Here is a 22,522-nt window from a genome sequence, read left to right as displayed (position 1 = left end):
TTAAAACCAAAATGTACAAAACCGGAAATGAAGATATTATTTAGTCTGTCTCAGGGTACCATAAGCAAAACTAAGGCTAATATCATTAAAATGCCTCATTTAGATTCTTTTTAAAGGACTCATATTAAATACATCACCAAAGAAACAATACCACTTGCAAGACAACTCTAAAATTGATTTAAAAGCTGGTGCTCCAGAGATATTTAATCAGATATTATTTGGAACAAAGGAAATTCATCATGGCAGAAAAGGAAGTGGGAAGATGGGTGCCCAAAGCTCTTGGAGGGAGAAAGAAAACTTTAACCCTGCCTCTCTCTAGATAAATTACTCCCCCAAATTAGAACAATTCAGTGTAATTCATAAAGAGGTAGGAATGTAAAAGATGTGCTGTGAAAAGTTAATTAGAATGTAAACTGCATTTAGTCAAAGGAGGACTGAGGATTGCTTTTAATAACTGAATTGAATATTCATGAATAAACATGACATGTTTAATATACAGAGCTTTAGATTGGAAACTCAATATTGATATTTTTAAAAATAAAACTTAACTTCATTAGGAATTAAAAAGTGGGTTAATGCCAACTTAATTAAAGGTAACAAGGACACAGAATAGAATTAGTCAATTGTCACATCTATGGGCTTTTTAGATTATTTAATATTTTACATAACGTGTAGCATTAACTGAAAGTTTATTTTGACTCTTCTCAGATCCAAATAGAGACCTAATCTTCATGGTTAAAGGTGTCATTACTGATGCTGAGAGCCTATACATGTTTGTGGGACTGGGTAAAAAGCTGTGACTGCCTGACCTTGTCACACTGATGTTTTTGACCCGTTACAGTTCCTACCCCTATTTTCTAGTTTGTCTTTGATCTTCAAAGGGTTCCAGAGATCCTGCTCAAAAAGAAGAACCCCTTGCCTCTCTCCCTCTCACCCCACTCTTCCGTGACACACCAAATTGTGCTTATCGCAAATTTTGCCGGTCTATTTGCTACTGTGTGCTCCCATGGCCTTCACTTGAGATTGTACATTAGTGTGTCATTAAAGTGGTTTTTCTGTCCTTCCTTCTTGTTTGTGTACCATTTCTTCAGTCTGCGTTGGGATAAGTACTACTTCAAGGCTGGTAAACTAGTGACTGTTGCAGGGTATTATTGGTGATTGATTTCTTCTCCTTTGTTTTCCATGCTCATTGGCAAATATATTACCCTGGAAACAATACTTGGCATTCTGATCAAAAGCTTAAGGGGAGATTTGGCTCTTTCAACACACTTTTAAAAATGAGAAACTTAGAAACTTTAGAAAATGTTCATAGATATGAATAAGTGGTTGAAAAGATGTCTTAATCTCTTCGCATAGTTTCACATAGGTACTTATTTCACGCATGGATAAAACTACACACTATTATTCAAATTAAATTTGTGCAGAGTATTATGTTGCAATAAGAAGGATCATTTCAAATACGTTGCTCTATATAGTTGGAAAACAAACTATTTTGTCAAGTTTGTCAAATTAATAATAATAATTATAATAATGTTGATATTTGTTAAGCACTTACTATGTGCAGAGCACTGTTCTAAACGCTGGGGTAGACACAGGGGAATGAGGTTGTCCCAATTATTGAGAAGCAGTGTGGCCTAATGGATAGAGCACAGACTTGGAAGTCAGAAGGACCTGGGTTCTAATGCCAGCTTTGCCACTTGCCTGTTGTATGATCTTGAGCAAGTCACATACCTTTTTGTTACTCCATTTCTTCAACTGCAAAATGGGAATTTAATAACTGTTCTCCCTCCTACTTAGACTGTGAACCCCATGAGGGGTAATTAACTTGTACCTAATTAACTTGTACCACCTCTCCACTTTCAATAGTGTTTGACTCACAGTAAGTGTGTAACAAATACCATAAAACAAATACAATAAATTTGTTTTTATGACTTCCACTCTTGAAAGCCCTTAGGGAAACTGCGTGACCTACTGGATAGAGCATGGGACTGGGAGACAGAAGACCTGAGTTCTAATCCTGGCTCTGCGACTTGTTTGCTGTGTGGCCCTGGACAAATTACTTAATTTCTAATTATCTAAGTTACCTCATCTTTAAAATTGGGATTAATACTGTGAGCCCCATGAAGGACATAAACTGTGTCCAACTTGATTAACTTGTATCAACCCCTGCACTTAGTACAGTGCTTAGCACATAGTAAATATATAAGTAAAAACACAGCAAAACTAAACAAAAAAAAATCCAAGGGAACATGTCATCTACATAAGTTATACATGGGTGTAGAACTCCCTTTCTAAAGCTACATAGCAGAGATGAGATGAATAAAATACTGACATGTGGCTAATTTACATTTTTATGTAAGCATATATAGACATGGGAATAGACATATTTACAGCTGATGCTATTAAAGGTATAACTGAAAGGGCTGATATACATCTTATAGTCCTTTATATGTTCAATCAATCAGTATTATTGAGCATCTACTGTGAGCAGGTAGGTCCCTGTAGTAAATGCTTGGTTGAGTATGATTAAAAAAAAAAAAGACAACATATAGCTAATACTTAGTCCTTCCATAAACCTTGTTTTCACAGTGTCTTTGCATAGAATGTTATTAGAGAATGTTCTTTCGACAATATAAGTCTGCCCATCTGGAACCTACCACAATGTCCAAAGTGATTATTGTGTGGATGTGAGGGACATCAGTTGGGAAATTAAATTTTCATTTGTTCTAATTGTTATTTGTCCTATAATCTTATTTTTCCAAGGGTCCACCCTCCCCCATTTTGATTGTGAGCCCCTTCTGAGTCAGAGACTAATAATAATGATAATTGCGGTATTTATGTGCTTACTATGTGCCAAGCACTGTTCTAAGTGCTTGGGTAAATGCTAGGTAATCAGGTTTCACAAAGTCCCTGTCCCACATAGGACTCACAGTCTTAATCCCCATTTTACTGATGAGGTAATTGAGGCACAGAGAAGTGAAGTGATATGCCCAAGGTCACATAGTAGACATATAGTGGAGCCGGAATTAGAATCCAGGTCCTTCTGACTCCCAGGTCCATGTTCTATACACTACGCCATGCTGCTTCTCTATGTCACAAATCATTATCCAGTATTTTCCCCAGCACTCAGTACAGTTCTTTGCACATGTTAAACACTTAATATTAGTTGCAGTAACAATGTGCCAATATTAAAAGCTTCAAATTGCAACTAAAGGAACTGGGATCATTATACACTTTCCAGCTTTAAAAAAAAATCTAATATCATCAGAACTCAAAAGCTATTGAAAAATATAACCGGGGGGTGGGGGGGAGTAGTTCAAAATTTTTTTTCAGCACCAACTAAGTTGACATAAATGTTGCAGCCTGATGCCTGCACTCATTTCTGGGGATTGAAAAATGATTACTACTTCAAAGACACTCCTAAAGAAGTGTATCAATTGAAAAACAATTCTCAGTTTACAGCAACCATTTTTGAAATGAGAAAATCCATTTGCATTTCTATTGTGTTAATTCCTATGTTTTACTTGTGTTCTTAATTTAGCTGCCCACTCCAGGGACACCATGGCCACCACAGTTTTTCTAACTCTCAAGCCTTGCTCACCCAAAACCCCTGACAAGACCTGGGATCAAGACAAGTCCAGTCAGGCCTGAAAAGACCCCAAATGGTGGCTTTCTGGCTTATTAGCACTTTGATGTCTATTGTCCAGGCCTCACCACGCCCAGCCACCAAAATCCCTTCTGCCTTTTCGTCTACATGCTCAAGATAAAAAGTTGGCACCTCTGATTACTTAATAAAATAAAATATTAAAACCAGTTTACAGTTAGTGGGGACATTCTTTTTTTTGAAACCAGGAAGCTAAAGTCTCCCGTCACTATATTAAGATCAAACTATTTTGAAATGTATTGTCTAGCAATATCACCATGGGCCACACCCCTGCATTCTCCATGTTCATTTACAATGCTTGTTCTAAAGATGAGTTCCATAGACAGCACAAAGAAAACATCATGCAGATTAATAACCTACCCTATATTTGAATGGGACCAAAATGTTTCTGGGATGATTACAAACCCACTCACATTCACCCTATAACTCGGACTGCTCTTCATATCACAAAAAAGTAAAGTTTAGGATTAGAAGAGAGACAGAATACGAATTCCACTCTTCACGAATGTTCAGGTTAGATGTAGATAGAGAACATATGTAGTAGCTAACCAAATTGGACATGGGCCAGACTCAAGAACGCTAATGAATATACAAGAGCTGCCAACAAACCTAAAAATCCTGTTGTTTTTGAGACAACTTACATGCTACCCTACAGTAACTGTACAGTTTTCAAACAATGCTTAATTACATAAAGCTATTGCTTAGGATTTAAACTAATTGGAATATGACTTTATTTTACGTAAACAGACATCTCAAAAGAAGCTGATTAAGGGATAATATGTTTCTTACTCAAGAAACATTTAAAGGAAATCAGCAGAATGTTTCATCTAGTTAAACACAGTGCCCAGTAGCTCCTGAGTGTTCTGAATAGGAAGATCATGCAAGCAAGATTATAGAGGAGTTTGTATTGGCTTTCAAAATAATCTACATTCTAATACCTGTTCCTGAAAAGAGTCACTTTGAGCTGACATGCACAGTGGTCAATGTGTTACATAAAGTACTCTAAAAAATTAACTGCTATGCTTGTTTTTGAGAACAAAAACCATATGCCACTAAACACTTCAACCAATTAAATAACCGTATTATGCAAACTCAATTATTCACTTTCTATTCGACATTAAACAAATCACATGCCAGAGCTAAAATCATTTGGAAGATCCATATTAATAGTCATTGAACTCACAAGACTTTCACAATACCCTAGACACTTAACATCAAAAACGAAGAAAGGCTTCCACAAAACTTTGTAGATTTCTGGCAGTTAATCACAAAACGCCTGATTACTGCAGAAAGGAAATAAGTAGCACATGATTTAATTATTTTTAGTAACTATTATAGCAAGCCCACTCCCAGGGTAAACAGCTTTAGAGTACGACTCTTTATTTACTTAGTGGATCCGAGGCCACCTATGAAGTCATCAAGTTGAAGAAAATAAGCTCATCTCTGGTGTGTTCTACACAGTACACAGAGAAGAGAAATCTAAACCAAATGGATGCACCTCCTAGCATAATAGACTTATCAGAAGATCAGAAACCAAGCTCTAGAGGTAGAACTGTAGGACAGAAAGACAAACAACCAGGTCATCCTCCTGCTTCCAAGGAGGAGTGCTCCTAAACTATTTTGGAGAGTTGTGCTGCTAGCCTGTTCTTAAATATCTCCAGGGGAAGGCAACTCATTTCTTGCCCTGGTAACCCTATTCAATTTTAACTCTCAATTTCAATAGTTCTACTAGGCGATACTTTTCACAATTGCAATGTTACATATAAAAATATTGGAATTAGTTATTGACTAATTTCTGTGACCTAGTTATGCCCAAGACGGTGATATGTTGGCAGTGCAAGATGTAGACACCTGAATCATGACCCAGATAAGTGGGTCAATTCCAGATAAAAATGGAATTTCTCTAGCAACTTGCAAAGATAAGGTGGAATTTATCCATTTAATACTGACAAGAAGAAGAGGGTTAATATCATTGTTTTAACACAGGAGTTATAAATGGGTCCCCAGCAATCTTGCTTTACCATTTATCTTAGAGTTGACCATGAAGATATGGGGATCTTCTGGATGCCCCAACTGATTTTAGCTGTTTTACTGGGCATAGGCTGATTTTATAAATTAGTCTATTTCTTTAACTGAATTTACTGCTTTGAAGAGGTGTAAATCCAACACCCCAGGAAACTGAAATATGCTGTGGAGCTGAACGTTTGTAGCCTTGAGCAATTTTCTTAAGATAGAGTTGTTAACCCTGGAAAAATTGGATTTAGTTGATAGTATTTCTACCTACCCCCTGGGTTTGGAATTGGACATGGTATTCTTCTTCAATTTATATTATAAACTTTTCTATACTACTGCTGTGCACAGTTAAGCAGTCTCAGCAATGGCTCTATTTCACTGGTGGCTAAAGGGATCACTGAGTGGAATTTATAGTTTGTGGCTTACTTTTTAAAGTTCTGCCAGTTTGTCTGACACTGTAATCTGGGTTCAAATTTTTATGAAGAAAAATGGCATTCCATGAGGCAAAACACTTCTCAGGCTCGGTTACACCCCTGGCATATAGACACACACTTATCTGACAATACCGTGTGTGAAGGGATTCCACATAAGAGGCTATAAAACAGGTTAAGAAGAAATATCCTTTGCAGAAGGAGAGAGATGATTTCATCTTTTTTGGAATCAGAAAATTCATTGAAATGGCATGTATCCTCTCCCACAAAACTTCTCTCTGGTTTGATTGAATATTATGAGCAGAGAATGGATTTATTAAAAAAAAACAACCCTGACAAAACAAGTCATATGTTGAACTTAACCATGAAATATGTATGAACAAAATATTTATTTTATGGAAATGCAGCATTAGCAAAAAACTCCAATGCTAAGCAAAAATGTCAAGGAGAGTGTCCTGTGTGAAAATTGAATTATAGTTTTTCACAGTGGTTGATAGCCCATGCACACACCTGATCCTACATTACACAGATTATTTAAATATCTTTTGAATTTTCATGAATTTTAAAAGTAATGTCACTGGGTTGGGTATATGAGATGCTATAAGTTCAAAGAAATATTAAAAATACAAATCAATGAGCTGGAAAAATGGAAGAAAGTCACTTCTCAAAAGGGCATAAGCTGAATTCACTAACTGTGGCTGGATTTATTTTAGGAAGAAATGAACAAAAGTCTTTATCCACTACCATGGAATCCTCAGCTGCCTGCAACCACATTATATGCTGGATGTCATGTCTCTTCGTTTCAAATTAGCCAGTCATGAAAGAGACTGGAAGGATGATCAAACCTGTAAGTCCTGGTTGTAACTCTTGGACCTAAGGGACACCAATCAGTTCATTCCACTTAATTTGGTTGTTCGCTCCTGTCACTCGTATTTCAACAGTCTCTTTTCAGAAATAAGAGTTCTCAACCATACTGTGTCTCTTGTGGGCCATATTTCCAGGACCTGGGCCAGTCGGAATGATGAATAGTTAGAGATGTGACCACTAGGTGACAGCACTAAAATTTTATGGAAGATAGGTAATGTTGATTTTTGGATTATATATATATATATATATACATGCATATATGTATATACATATGTAAGCATAGACCTTCTCTCAACCTAAAACTGCCAAAATAACATACTTCATTTTATTTATATATAAAAATAAAATGAAGTATTTTATAATAGTATAATAGCATATACACAATATAATATACTATATAGTGTGTATTATAACATACACACATATATATTTTAAATCAGCAACTAAAACAATAAAAATCTGATTAGTCCTTCAAAGTCAAACTATTTAAAGTTCTAGGATTATGCCATAACAATATCCAGAGGCAATCTGCCTTTAACTTTCCAAAATATAAAAGCATTCTCTACTTTCTGAATATACGAAACTCAAATCAATACAGAATTTTGAGATGCATAGGCTAATGAAAGGAAAATCTAGAAAGATGCATGAAAACAATTGACAACTCAGCTGTAAGTACAGTTTTGGAAAGAAAGTTGCATCAATTAGCAGTCTGTGAATGTTGGAAACAACTTAACAGTGTCTCAGAGATGAAACAGCATAACACAGAATGAAAAAAGGGGAAAAATTAAATCACTGCAGTCATAATGAATCAAAGCCCAGAAGGTGGTCTGCAAATCAGCAGGTTCTGATGAAATATTAAGGTAAGTGATTATTGATGAAAAATGAATAAGCCTTTTTGATTTCAGCAACCTTTAAATCACACATAGCTAATTAAAACAACGCAAAAACACATTCATTTATTCCTTGACGGGCATTTAGCTATCCTCAGCAAGCGGTATAATGAGACTTGGTTTTACAAGCTATGTAAATAGTTGATCTCAAGAAAGTGGACAAAATGTGAGTGGAAATGATATATTATGAAAAGTGGTGGGAAAAAAGGCCAGAGCTTATTTTATATGAGATTGATTATATCTACACTGGAAAAAAATAATTGTGGAATAGGCCCTGTTTATCATAAAGAAACCATCCACAATACTCTATGCTGCCTGTTTATTTCATCTGATCCTCCTGTAATCAAGGGTGATTTAATGAATCGAGGAATTATAACACTAATGCTTTACAATTATAAGATCATTTTTACTCAAGGGTTTTACATCTCATTTTTAAAATGATATCATTAGCCCTGGTTGCATTTGTGTGAGAGTAAATACTGTATTGTCATGCCCACAGAAAAGACTGTCCTTCTTCCTCCAACTACTCTAGAAGAGGCTAGTGGGGCAAGGACCTTCCAGATTCCCAGGACACAAGCCCATTCCTTACTTTGCCTGAAAATTGGCCTTGGACAAACAGTGAGTTAGAGAAATAAGGAGGGCAGAGATCAGGGATAGGGGAGAGAGGAAAGAACCATGTAATTATTTTTTCCCTACATTTCTATTTCATTCTTCAGGATTTTTTTTCCATTGAACCACTTCCTGGATGAGAACCCCCCCCATAAGAAACTGCCCCCATGGAAAGAGATCCAGAGAATTATGTTTAAATATAGAGAGGAAAAAAGGAATAAGAAATTGTACACCTGACCCTCCTCAACCTCAGTCCACCATTCCCAAACCCCACCCAATTCACGGTCTCCCGGGGACAGTGGTAGACAGGCTCCTACTTGCTGCTACCCTCTCCCAATATCTGCCACTCTGAATCCACTGGCCTGGAAATGAACCTGCAACCATTTCATATTAAATGCCACACCAAATCACTGCAGATTGAAGTGCTTTTTAATTAAGAACATTTGATCTAATTGTCATAGCAGCATTCTAGAGACCCAGAGTTTGCAGGGGGCCCACAAGTACCAGGTGCTGTATCAGTGGCAAAGTCAGAATCCCCCTAATGTGGGACAACTTGCCCACAAAATATATGGTTCAGGATCTCTCATAATCCAGGCCCGGCCTTGCTGAGAGCGAGGGGGGCACTAGAACTGGGAGGCTTTGATATGCTGTTGGCTGGTAGCCAGGTTTGGGCGGCAATTACAAAGAAACAAAACAAAAAATCTGCTACTTCGTTTTTCTCAGCTTGCTATGGGCAGGGAGCATATATACAACTCTTGTTATATTTTACTCTCCCAAGTGCTCATTACAGTACTCTGCACGAAGCGCTCAACAAATATTGAGAAAGGGTTGCTCTTCAGCAGTGGTGCTGACATTCTGTTGTGCTCCTTCAGAAACAAAAAGGTCCCCTTAGAAAGTTACTAGTGCTTTAAGGATGGATGACCCTGAAAGAGTAAGCTTGACAGGAAAGGGAAAGCACACCAAACACTTGAAATCACATAGAAATTGGTCACACAGGAAACTTTCTGACTTCTAAGACCTCACAACCTGAGTATTAAGGAAAAACATCTCAATAAATAATAATAATTGTGGTATTTCTGAAGTGTTTACCATGTTTCAACAAAGTTCTATGTGCTAGGGAAGATGCAAGTTAATCAGACTGAAGTATCTCTCCCACAAGGAGCTAACAGTCTAAGTAGGAGGGAGAACAAGTATTTAATCCCCATTTTAAAGATGAGGTAGAGGGTAGAGGTAGATATCTGAGGCACAGAGGATTTAAGTGACTTGCCCAAAGTCACACAGCAGGGAAGTGGCAAATGGGATTAGAAACCAGATCCCCTGACTCTCAGGACCACGCTCTTTCCACAAGATCATGCTGCTTTGATTTTTCAAAAGGTTGCTATGAGATTAAAAAAAATACCAAAAGAATAAACAAATGGGCTTTTTGGGTAGAATTTAAACATGTTTTGATATTTGTTACTGTGATGAGGTCTCATCTCTTGTCAAGATCCCAAGTCATTTTCAGACCTCCATTCATGGCATTTTAAAACAGAATTATCAAAACCTTTTTATTGTTCTGAAACCTTCATCCACCCCTTTTGAGCCAAGCCGCTTCCACCAGTCAGTGAAATTCTGAAGTGTTAAGCTAGATTGACTTTTAGGTCATAATAAACTGCAAAATAGGGATTAACACTATGAGCCCCATGTGAGGAAGGGACTGTGCCCAACCTGATTATTTTGCATCTACCCCAGTGCTTGACACATAGTAAGCACTTAACAAATACCACATTTGGCAGTATGATATAGTGGACAGAGCACGGGCCTGGGAGCCAGAAGGTCATGGGTTCTTATCCCAGCTCTGCCACTTGTCTGCTGTGTGACCTTGAGCAAGTCACTTCACTTCTCTGTGCCTCAGTTACCTCATCTGTAAAATGCTGATTAAGACTGTGAGCTCTATGTGGGACAGCAACTGTGTCCAACTTGATTATCTTGTATGTGCCCCGAGTTTAGAACAGTGCTTAGCACATAGTAAACACTTAAGAAATACCATAATTATTATTATAATATATAAATCATCCTAAAACAGTAAATATAGACTGGACATATTAAATGTTCAGAAGATTTGGGACATAAAAATGATTAGGCCAAAATCTATGGATACTAATGAAAAAACTGAGTTTACAAAGAAAACTATTTTACTTCATGATCTTCCAGTTATTATTGAAGCATGACGTTTTCTTGGATTTTAAAGAAAATTCTAAAGGAGTTAAGGTAGCTTTCTTATATATTCCTAGAGCCAGTTCGCAGTCTGCCATCCTAGAACTAAAAGTCTCAAAAACCAAGTTTGTTTAGTCAGTCTGCTGCACTGAAAATGTCAGGTGGCACAGCCAGTCCTCAACATAGGACATCTCAAATTACAATGAATAGCACTTGCACTATTTCTAAATGAATACTCTGCTTCAACTTTACAACACATCAGCTTAAACTCCAAGCTCCTTGAGGGTAGGAATCGCTTTTACCAACTCTATTATACTGTACTTTGTCAAACGCTTAGTATAGTACAACACTGGCTTCCCAGATGTGTGGGGAAACTGGGATCTCTGGGGAAAAAAAGGGGAAGGAATTTAAAGTTGACCAGAGGAGTGTGGATCAAGGATCAAGAAATACATTTTAGTTCAGATGAAGTAAAATTTGGAACCATAACAAGGAACCACAGACCCCAAAGAAATATATGAATGCATATATTACTCATCTTTAAACTGACTGAATAATTTTGGTAAAAATAGAACATTGGCCTTGAATGAGGAGCCAACCCTCCCATTTTTAACACTGTTCCTGTGAGAAAAATTTCCGCTACTTACATTTTGACATTGCAATTTTCAGGAAGCAGTTATGTTGTAAGTCCCATTACTGGCTGAGGAAGGGGAATGTCTTGTCTTTCCTTTGAAAACAAAAAGGACCCTAAGCAAGGTCACCCATACGCATCTCTGGATGGCTCTATTAAGGAGGGCAGATAATCTTTGGGGAATACAAGATAACAGAGAAAACCTCTTGGAACCGTGTGGGAGAGTCAGAGGTGGCTGGGAAAATGAAGCACTCTGGGAAGTGGCACACTAAATCAAATTTTAATCTAAAACAAGGCTTATTATCAGGTTTGCATTCATCCAAGGCTCTGAATTTATTTCAGTTCCTGTCCAAATGAGGTCATCCACAAGAGCCGAGGACGTTCCTTTAAGCCCAGGAGAAACAAAACTGGTAGCTTCAACAGCTGTGGGCTCTATTAGTTGTTGGCCAATAAGAGAATCAAAAAACATGGATGGCAGTGATTAAATCCAGGGCTGAATGACATATAGACAATGATCAAATACTAATCCCTTCTCTACTTCCCCAGATTATCCATTCATATTAATGTTGTCTTAATGACGATAGAACTGGTTAAGAAAAATGGGCCTGAAAGTGGTAGGCAGAAGTGTCCCTGATGCAATGCAATCCTTAGCTGTTAGAGGAGTTGGTCTGCCTTTCGAGTAGAGGTCCTTTCTGTAAAATCCCCAGTAACCTTCACTGCCCCAAATCATCAACTCAAGGTCATGCTCGATTCACTGGCAAACAAAAATCCTGCCATTTCTTGCAGAAGAGACCCCAAGTGGCCACAGACACTGGTGCTTCCTTCCAAGCCAGTGACCCCTTTACACTTTGGGAGCCAGTGTAACCCACTGGAAAGAGCGAGGGTTGAAATTAGGAGACTCAAGTCTCAACTCTACCACTGGCCTTCTCGGTAACCACGAGTAAGTCACAACCTTTCTGTGTCTGAGTTTCCTCCTCTGAAAATAGCGACAGCTTAACCAACTACTCTTTCTACCTTAACTGGTGAAGCCTGGCAATATTTGCTCTGATAACCTGGATCTACCCCAGACAGTGCTTAATACATTACCTGACACAGTAACTGTTTTAAAAAAAAAACCCATAACTACTACACCCTACTAGTTCTACTAGTAGTTAGAAAGGAATTTCAATCATTTGTATTTACTGAGTGCTTACTGCATGCAGGGCACTGTATTTAGGTTTTGGGAGAGTACAACACAATATAACAGATACATTCCCTGTCCACAATGATGAATAAAAAATAAATAAATTATGGGTAGGTACCTAAGTTCTGGGGCTGAGGGTGGGGTGGTGAATAAAGGGAGCAAGTCAGGGTGATGTAGAAGGGAGAGGGAAAGAGGAAATGATGGCTTAGTCAGGGAAGGCTTCTTAGAGGAGATGTGCCTTCTAGTTTGGAGATGAAAATACATGGGAGAAACCTAATGTAGACGTGAGTCCAATTTTATCCTGACATTTTTACCATCTGAGAAGATTAGTAGTTTTGCTCGGAGCTCCAACTCTCAGTCTGGCCCAGGCTTTTGTGGCAAACAGCATTCCTGGTTTTCCTGCTTTCTGCACCTGTTTTTAACCCTGATGTTTTAGAAAACCTGAGGATGATCCCTAGAGCCCACGTAAACTGGCGATAGGATGAGAAGAACTTTTACCTATGAAGACCTTGTCTAAACAAGAGGGACAAGGAGAGAGCACAATTTTCTCACCTCAGCAGAATCATACTGCATCCAAGTTAGACAAAAACTACTAGTACCAAAACATCCTAGCGTTGGCTACAGTTTGAGTTATGGTCAATAAGATTCATGTGTGACAAAGCAGATAAGTTCATGATAAATCAGACACTGCCTATTCACTGGTTCTGTCAAACATTTATCATCTTCAAAAACTACTTTCAAAATCACCACTCTGGTAATCACAAAACAAACTAATGAACCAACTATAAATTAAGCAATAGCAGCAAACAACCAAACAGGGAATTAGAATTTCCACACTACCGAAGACTGCTCTCCCTGTAGAACCACAAATTCTGCCAAACCTCTTGAGTTTCTGAAACTATTTCGGAGAGCTAAGATCACTAAATACTTCCTTAGATTCCAGTGACAGACGGAGAAGGGAGGATGGATTAGTGGGGAGGGGAAGCTCAGGATCAAGATGCCTTCTGCTTTCTTAGCATTGTTCTCAGCAAGTGGGTTTTTGTTGTTTACTTAGTTGATTAAACTACCCAGACTGTAGAGAATTGTTATTCGGGAAAACTATAACTCTTTAGAGCTTGCCAGCTTTTCCCTCCCTTCTCCTTACCCCAGCCCTCCAAAGAACACAGAAGAAAACTGCCCAGGGGTTAACCACTGCTTCCTCTACCTGATTGCCTGTGTGTGCTGTGCCCTATAATCAGGCCAGAGTCATATATTCAGACCTATTGTGCAGAAGAGAATGGCTCATAATGGTAAACACATAACATTTCTTTTCAACCCTTATTCTTAACATTTATTTTTCTCAACATGAAAGACTCTTTAAACTACTACAGTACAAATAAATGGAAAGCAAAATGAGGGAATCTGTTAGAATCTCAGATTTGACGGATGGACTGTATTTTTAAGATATGATAATAAGTACATTCTTAAAATGGAAATATTTTTCATCTTCAGTCAAATTTGATTCATACTGTATATCACATCAAATAAGCTTATTTCTTCATAAACCCCTTTCTTCCCCTTTCCCCAAGGTGAGAAAATCATCAAAACAATAATCTTTTGGTTTTTTCCCCTTCACCCTGCTTATAATGTAAAGCCTCAGTATTTTGCTTTATTTGGGAATTAGCGAGGAGAAATTGATAAAATATTTAGCTTGAAGGAATCTCTTATGGGAGATACAACAAAAAATACCTTGGTCCTCATACAGTTAGATGTAAAGCAAAGTGCAAGGTTGTTGCTTGCTGATGGAAAATTGGATTAGGAGTAAAACTGAAAATCAGGGTGCTAAAATGAATATTTCTTGTGAGTCCATGTACACAGGGAATGTGTCTACCAACTTAGTTGTACTGAATTCTTCCAAGTGCTTAGTACAATGGTCTGCACAAAGTGCTCAATATACATCACTGAGTCTATCAGTCATTTCCTGTTTTGTGCCTCTCTCAACTTTCCATGTGTCTCTTTTCAAAGGATATAAAAGCTTTAAGACCTCCTGGCTCTGGAAAAACCAACATCCATCTCTTTCTGAGTGATTTGTGAAACTTTTCTGTAGGAAAAAAATGTCAATTGTAGGAGTGAAGTGAGGAATGCAGAATAACACACTGGTCTGCAGTTCCACATCCAGGATCCAAGGGACCTACAGGAAGCCTCAAGAACCCCGAGCAGTTAAAAATGAATGACGTTTGGACTGAGCTGTGGATAAATCTCCTCACCACAAACTCATAAGTGCAAAAGCGCAGTGGTAAACACACCTCACAACAAGGCTCTACCTAATCCTCATGAATTTATATTAAAAGCTGTTTATATTCTATCGCCACGATCAAAAAGAAAAGAAAACAAGTTCAGCCCAGGAACACTAAATGCCAATGCAACTGGCCTGGGATCCTTCGGACCTCAACCCTGAATATTATTTCCATCTGTCAAAAGTGACAGTGGGGATCAGGTGGTGGTTGCTGTGGAACAGGCATGGTCAAAGGCAATCGACTGCACACAAAGCAGAATCTTAATTTTTCTCAAAAGACTAAAATCAAATGAAACATCAATAGACATGGAGGTATCCATGAGGATTAGAATCCTAGGGAGGCCAGCTATTCATTGCAAACACAGGGGGAAGGTGCCAAGGGAGGAGACGCTGAACAAAATATGCACATACCCTTTGGCAAGTTAACAACTTCAATACCACTTGTTAGACAGTTATAAAGCAATAAAATAGGCTCAGACTCCTCTCCATAGAAAGCTTATACTCTGTGATGGGGAAACTTTTGGAATTGTAAAAAAAACTGCATCATTCATTACTTCTGAGTAAATTTGTGCTTTCTGGTAATGCTGCTAATTAGCAAAATGGAATTAAATAAGGGGCATTTAAAATAATTTATGATCATTTTTATGGCGCAATTGTGTTCAAGATTTCATTTGCTTCACTGTTGACTTAACATCAGTTTTTAATTTCACTGCAAAGTTTCCCAAACACTGCAGAGAAAGTAAAAGTATAGGCACAACTTACACAAATATTCAGCATCTGTTAGCCTATACAACCACTTCATTAGTGCTTAGAACAGTGCTTGGCACAAAGCCCTTAATACCATCATTATTATTATTATCATAAATGGTGATGGTGCTATCAAAGCCAACATCTTTAGTGGGTTGCTTCTAGTGAGTTTTTCTGTGTTTTATTTTTCTTATTTGTACAATCAAATTTTTCAACTGGGTTTATGGAGATTTATTTTACATTGGCAAAAAGACCATTATTCCGTACCTGTTAGATATATTTCTAAATTGTATTAAGAGTGATTCTGGCCATCTCCGAAAATACTTTAACATATTCCAAGAGTAGCATCATAAACACTAAATACATTTCCTTGAAAATAAAATGTGACTTCCCTCTAAAATAAAATTGTGCTGCCTGACCCTAAATTCTTTAAATATCTTTTATCCATTTGCCTTATAACCATTTCTACCTAAGACAAATGATTTTGCTTAGTTCCCTCCCAATATTCTTTTGACACCACTGGATTCCAATTTCAATGGAAAAATGAACCAGTTCACAAAGATCTCTCCTTTCAAAATGCGTATTTTTCTCTATAGTGGTAAAATGCATGCAAAATGCATATGATTATGGTATTTATGTTTCCATTAAGGTGTCCTCAGCAAGCTGAGGGAACCTAGGCTACTATTTTCATCCTATTTAGATTTACAGCAGCACAGAGTCTATTTTATTTCAATTATATTTGAGTACAATGCACTCTTGGTGGCAAATGATTACACAGAGACAGTCAGTAAATGTCCTTTAGGGCTATCTCTCTATGGAATTTCTTAACTATATATTGCTATCTAACTATAAAACTGGATTGCATGGGATCTTCATGTAAATGAAAAAGCCTACTGCTATGTTCATATCTTCACTGCTAGTATACAAAGTATATTATGTTCTTCCTAGATAAACCAGAATTCTCAAAAACTAATTTAGAACTTATGAATACTAAATACAATATAGGTCAGGAACTTTACCCTACATCTTTACCTTTTAAAAATGACTGTGAAGCTGGTGAAGTAATTCCCCTGGCTATGATTAACATGAAAATACTGACTGTATATTTTACATTCTCAACAATAACCAAACTCCCCATGCCTCATTTTTGTTTGATCTTTAATTTTACTTTTTTTGTCCTTACCCACAAAGAAAAACAACCTACTATAATTTCTACTGTCAAGTTTGGAAAACTTCCTGTTTATTTCCACCAGAGAAAAACTGATTTGACTAGAAATGTCCAAGATGTAAGGCAGGCTGAGAAGCTGCTAACCTTGTTACCCTATTTCCATATAGCAGCATAGGCCTGGAATCGGTAAAGATTTCATAAAACCTTAAAATGAAGAACTTCAAAATGTCAAGCTACATATTTGATTTGATGGATGGGTCCTTTTCTTGGCAGAAGAGGCATATTCCAATACCAATAGCTGCTGTTTTTTAAAAAATGTGACGATAATTTTTATGGGCATTTATATTATAAAGGCAATTTGCAATATCTCATACTAAACTTTAATGAGAAAAGTTCTAATTTTTGGAGAAGCTGCTCATGGATATGATTTGATTTTATGGAGAACGCTTGTAGACCAATCCTTCTTTGATTGAAGAGGTATTTGGGATTCAAGCCCCAATTTTACCATGAAATATGAAGATAAAAAAAATGCAATCTATCCAACTTGTCTGCTTTTTTCTACCTCAAAGCTATATGCATCCATTCTGTATGAAATAGCTGTTACTGAGCACACTCACACAGTGTGCTCACAAATACAGACAGACATACAGACATATCACTCCTCCCTAATTTAATGAGTTGAACAGTGTTGGTCTTACTGTATTCCTGATTCTGGTTCTGGTTGAACTCCTGGGGCTTGCAAGAAGAACAGGTCTTTCACAGAAGGCTGATTCCTTATGGTCCTGAGGTCTGGATCTGTGGATTTCACAGGCCTGGTGTGGCTCCAGAACTAAGGAGAACTAAACCAGACCAAATCGGAAGAGGCGGGAACTCCCTGAGGGGCTCAGAATTGAACTAGCTTTCCCGAGCGCCTTAGGGTTCTGAGACTAACCTGTTGCTAGTGGGAAGTGGACTGGCACTAGAGGTGCTCTGATTCAGTTCAATACTGACCTGAAAACTCACCTGCATTAAAATAATTAAAAGGGTCTAAGGCATAGGTGCCCATTTCTTGGGGTGGTCACCCCTACTCCAGCCCAAGGTAGACTCCCAGACATGCTTATCCTACATCTCTGACAAAACCTGAGAGATTCCACCCAGGGTGGAAAAGTTCCCAAATGGTGGCTTTCTTACCTACTAGCTCTTTGAAGCCTGCTCCATCCCTGGTAGCATGCCTACTCCCTACTCCCCATCTCCCCTGGAGCTCAAAATTTAAATTTGGCACACCTAGTCTAAAGGTACTAAAGCAACAACAATGCCACCTCACCATCAGCACACATGCATTGATTTTTTTTTTCTTGCCAGTTAAACTATCATTATTATTATTTTATTTGTTAAGTGCTTCCTATGTGTCACGCACTGATCTGAAGCCTTAGGTAGATACAAGTTAATCAGATCAGACACAGTCCCTATCCCACATGGAGCTCATGGTTTAAATAAAAGGGAGAACAGGCATTGGATCCTCATTCTGCAAATGAGGAAACTGAGGCACAGAAATTAAGTGACTTTCCAAGGTCACACACAGGCAACTGGAAGAGCGAGGATTAGAATCGAGGTCTGCTGATTTCTAAGCCTATGTTCTTTCCATTAGGCCACCCTGCTCCTCAAATGAGACTAAAACCACTCTGGGAAAACATTCTGCTTATGAAACTTCTTAAAGGAAGCTTGGAAGCAAATCAACTGTTATATTTTATCTAACCCTGGCATACTGCTGGAAGAAGAACAGTTTTCAACCTCCACAGCCCTGCTTTTTAACAAGATAGAGAACATCTGAGATGGGGTTCAAGTCATCACGAGCTAATCAAACCACCTGAAAAGTCATTTTTAGAAAGACAGTTGTACACTTCAAACACACTCAGTTCTTCCTAAGGCATATTCTCACTACACATGTTGGCAATAACACTGTTAAGGAATTGAGGAAAATTCTTCCAACATTATATATCGGGCTGGATGGAATGTGCTGTGGTTTCAGGAAAAAACAGCTGTGCCTCTGCATGTGGTGTTACTGAATGCATGTACACAATAACACAAGTTTTCCTTAGCACTAAATCCGTTAAGGATATAAACCCTACTTTACAGGAGAACTGATGCCGGATTGTATTATGAATCAAAGAAACAAACACGAAAGAAAAACAAAACAGAAATGAAGGCAACTGAGAATCTGAGATGCCACCAGCTTTTGATTTTTGAAGGTTTTCTTACACTCCTGGACTTATTAGCTCTTCTAGACAGAAGAGATTTTATTTAGAATGGTTTCCTCCAGGTCTGGATGGGGGTTATCTGTAGAAGTCTTCAACAGCAGTAAGCAAATAACTAAACTACAGGTAATAGCTATCTCATTCCATTGTGACCAAATAGTGCTCTATATGGAAACTGGCATTTGGGACTTTATCTGATAACTTAGAGCAGCAACCCCAATTTTTAAAGTTCAGAGACTGCCTCACAGGTGAAGCTACTGTTGCAATCTAATTAATGGTTCTAGGGAACAATGACAATTGCATTCATCACTTGGAAGACAAGAAATAAAAAGACCTTGGATCGTAACTGGTTTTTGGATACACAAATGGGTGGTCCTTGAAAAGTTGGTCACTTAGAATCTTAAAATAAATATATTGTAATTGCAATCACTCTGACACTAAACACATCACAGGTCACTATGTTGTTGGTTAATTTCTGAAATGAGTTACCCTCTCATTTACTAGTTCCTTCCCAATGCTTGTAAAAATATACATACACTGGAGTTGAAGTTATACAATTTCCTGTTTTTGAGTAATTACTCTAATTAAAATTCAAAATCCTTTCTGACTAAGCCCTAGATGAAATACCTCATATGTAGAGCCTGATTAATTCAAGTTGGGCTTTTGAGTTATAAACTAAAGGTGGCATATGAGGTCTAAAGCCATTTTAAGAAGATATATGTTTGAATCATTAGAAAAACCATCAAAACATGTGCTGCTCTTTCCATTATGACTTGATTTGTGTGAACTCAATATTTTTCAAAGCTGAGGCTTTTTAAAAGCCATTAATAAAATGCAGTTATGGCTTTAACAATTGATGAACAATCAACTCCCTTGACAAAAACTCTATGGAACTGAATTTTGCAGCTGACTATTGATTGGGGACTGGTGCCTACCTGTCTAAAGGTGAAGACTTGGAATTCCGGGGCTTCTTTACTTGTGCATACAAAGCTTCCATGGTGTGGCCTTCTCGAGGACTTTGGGGCCGAGTATTTAGAGTTGCTGCCCCACTATTTGTAGGGTCATATGAAGGAATCCCAGCATACATTGAATCATCTTCACAGCCAAAAGTCCGATTAAAATCTTGAATTTCGGCATAGTCACGTTCTCGAGCTTGTCTCTCTCGAAATTCTCGTGTTTTGGCTTGAATTCTGTAAAATTACACAAAGTTTACATTTTAAAACTGTCCTCTCATGTGAACATCTAATGATTAACTTTTTCCAAAGCAACCTGTCTCACCTATCTATTCAAAAATTCTTTATAAAATCCAGGATTTCATCCTCAAAATCTCCTTGAATATATTTCAGGTAGTGATGATAATGTCCAAGTTCCTCATGAATAATTCAATAATGGACATGTCAAATGTCTTTGTACTCCCCATAGTAATGAATCACGAATGACCATGTTTTAAACCTCCAGGGTACAACTATTACCAATGAATCAGACCCAACATCACCAAACAGAGGTCTTCCCCAACATCCACTCTTGACTCCACTGGTGATTTTGCAAAGGCCAAGTATTAAAATGGAGATCAGAATACGGTTTAACATTGTTTGAGATATGATAAACATGATAAACTAGCCATGAATAGCTCTCATAATATATAACTCAAACCTCAGTCTACATCATAAAGTCCTAATTAATAGCAAAAATGTCGATTGAATTCTTCATCACGTTCTTGATGTTAAAGCAATGCTTAAGGAATTTGGAAATCATGAGGTGAAGGTCAGTAAAGTAATTTATCTTTGAAATGTATAAAAAGAAACTCTTACATTATCTGAATTCTAGCAAAGGTAAACAAACCATAAACAATCAGACTTGTCTACAATCCATACAGTGACATTTAATGAACTACTTTGGCATAAAATCATACTCAGGAAAAATCATAGGTGAATCTGTCAAATTGAAAAGAATCATGAAAGTATTTTAATGTAATATTCTAAAGAAATTTTGAAGATTTTAAATAATATGCCTAGAATTTTAAAAGCTTTTAGAAATGAGAATATGAAAACTATGTTACTCAATAAATCGCATATGTCCTTTATGCTGTTAAATATAAAAATTACCACCAGTTTCAACCTCAATGTGTCCTTTAACTCTCACTAATGATATACTGATTAAAGTATTAGGATCACATGAAGTAAAAAGCTCATAACATGTTTTATGGGTATCAGAGACCTCTGAAAAATGAAATTCATAATTTATTTTTTCCAGTTTCTAATTATTCTATACTACACTGGGAGGATTGGTTTGTCCAATCCCTTTGTTTTTCTGCTGACAAAATGTGAGAACAACCATTTACTCATTTCATATGGGAAACTAGGAATGAGCTTAGAAAAGCTCCCCATTTTCTAGGAGGAAGGCTAAAGAAAGACAGGGCTGCCAATCTTGATGTGCTCATTAGTAGACAGAGTTTATACCACCCAATGAATACAATAAAGGAAGTTGTGAGATTTGATTATTGCTTATCAAGTGTTGTGATTGCAGCAGAAAGAAGTCCAGAAAGTTGAGCGATACTCAGATCTTTGCCACAGAGTGCTAATTTTCGAGACTAAAAATAACTCACATTTGCAAAGTGGTAATTGTAAGACTTTACATTGGGCTGTCTTTCTGATTCTACAGTCAGATAGAAAAAACAGCATACAGTGAAACATGAGCTCTACCATTCAACTCAATGGGGTGTTAATTTGAAGCCTAATTATCCCCACTTATCTGACAGCCCATTTAACTACTGCACTGCTGGTGATTAGGCAAAAAGTAGCTGACTACATTAGTATTTCAGTGTGATTCTAATATTCCAGTTTCTTATCTGGAAGGGCATTCCCAGCAGAGTGAGGCTCCAATTTCTGTATTTGGAGAGGAGGAAATGCTTGTTTTAAGTCGAAGAACTTGATTGGCTGCCACATGGTAGAAACTACGGTTTCTATTAGCCTCAGTTCAAAGCAATGTAAATGTTTCAGGATACAGGTAATGGAACGTATTGATAAGCAAACATCGAGGGCTTTAAATAAGAGGCTATATGAGAGGGGGACAATGAAAAGTATCCTCAACAAATGTTCTACTAAGGATAAAGAAAAAAATATTTCTATTCTTGCTTTCACAGAGACACTCAGCAATATTACATTCTTGAACATTTTTGAACAATAAAGCTGACTCATTCTCATTCCACAACAGGCACAGACATTGAAAACATTACCTCCAAGAAATTCTTCAATAGCTGGAACAATTGATTGGCGACAAATACTTATAAAGAAATGTCTTCGTTGACCAAAAGTTGGTCCATTACTATTACTCACAACTACATAAAATCCAGTAAACAATCATATATCTAGTGCTTCCTCATAATTGCTAGGTTCCCTCCTTGCATCAGTAATATGAGGGAGCTGATACATTTTAGTGCTTTTTATAGTACATATATGGTATGCCAAAAGTTATAAAATCTGTCAGTTTCCCCACTGTGGCTCATGCTTGCAATAAAAACATCAGAATATGAAAAAAGTGTGGTACAAATGAAGACAAAGGTAGAATTTCTCTTGGGGAAGGGCTACATAAAGTAATACTCACCTGAATCAGTGAAA

General features: G+C 37.4%; 1 protein-coding gene across 15 annotated transcripts in view; it reads right to left on the bottom strand.

Moving 5' to 3' along the window:
* PARD3 (par-3 family cell polarity regulator) overlaps positions 1-22,522 on the bottom strand; it is a 471,934-nt gene that overhangs the window by 95,581 nt on the left and 353,831 nt on the right. For all 15 annotated transcript variants that reach the window (XM_029077450.2, XM_029077456.2, XM_029077446.2 and 12 more), the window contains one exon: positions 19,841-20,095. In XM_029077450.2, coding sequence (XP_028933283.1) covers positions 19,841-20,095 — 255 coding nt within the window. The remainder of the gene's footprint in view (positions 1-19,840; positions 20,096-22,522) is intronic.

Source organism: Ornithorhynchus anatinus, chromosome 13 (assembly GCF_004115215.2).
Source record: "Ornithorhynchus anatinus isolate Pmale09 chromosome 13, mOrnAna1.pri.v4, whole genome shotgun sequence".
NCBI classification, from domain to species: domain Eukaryota; kingdom Metazoa; phylum Chordata; class Mammalia; order Monotremata; family Ornithorhynchidae; genus Ornithorhynchus; species Ornithorhynchus anatinus.
This window is presented reverse-complemented; position numbering and strand designations above follow the sequence as displayed.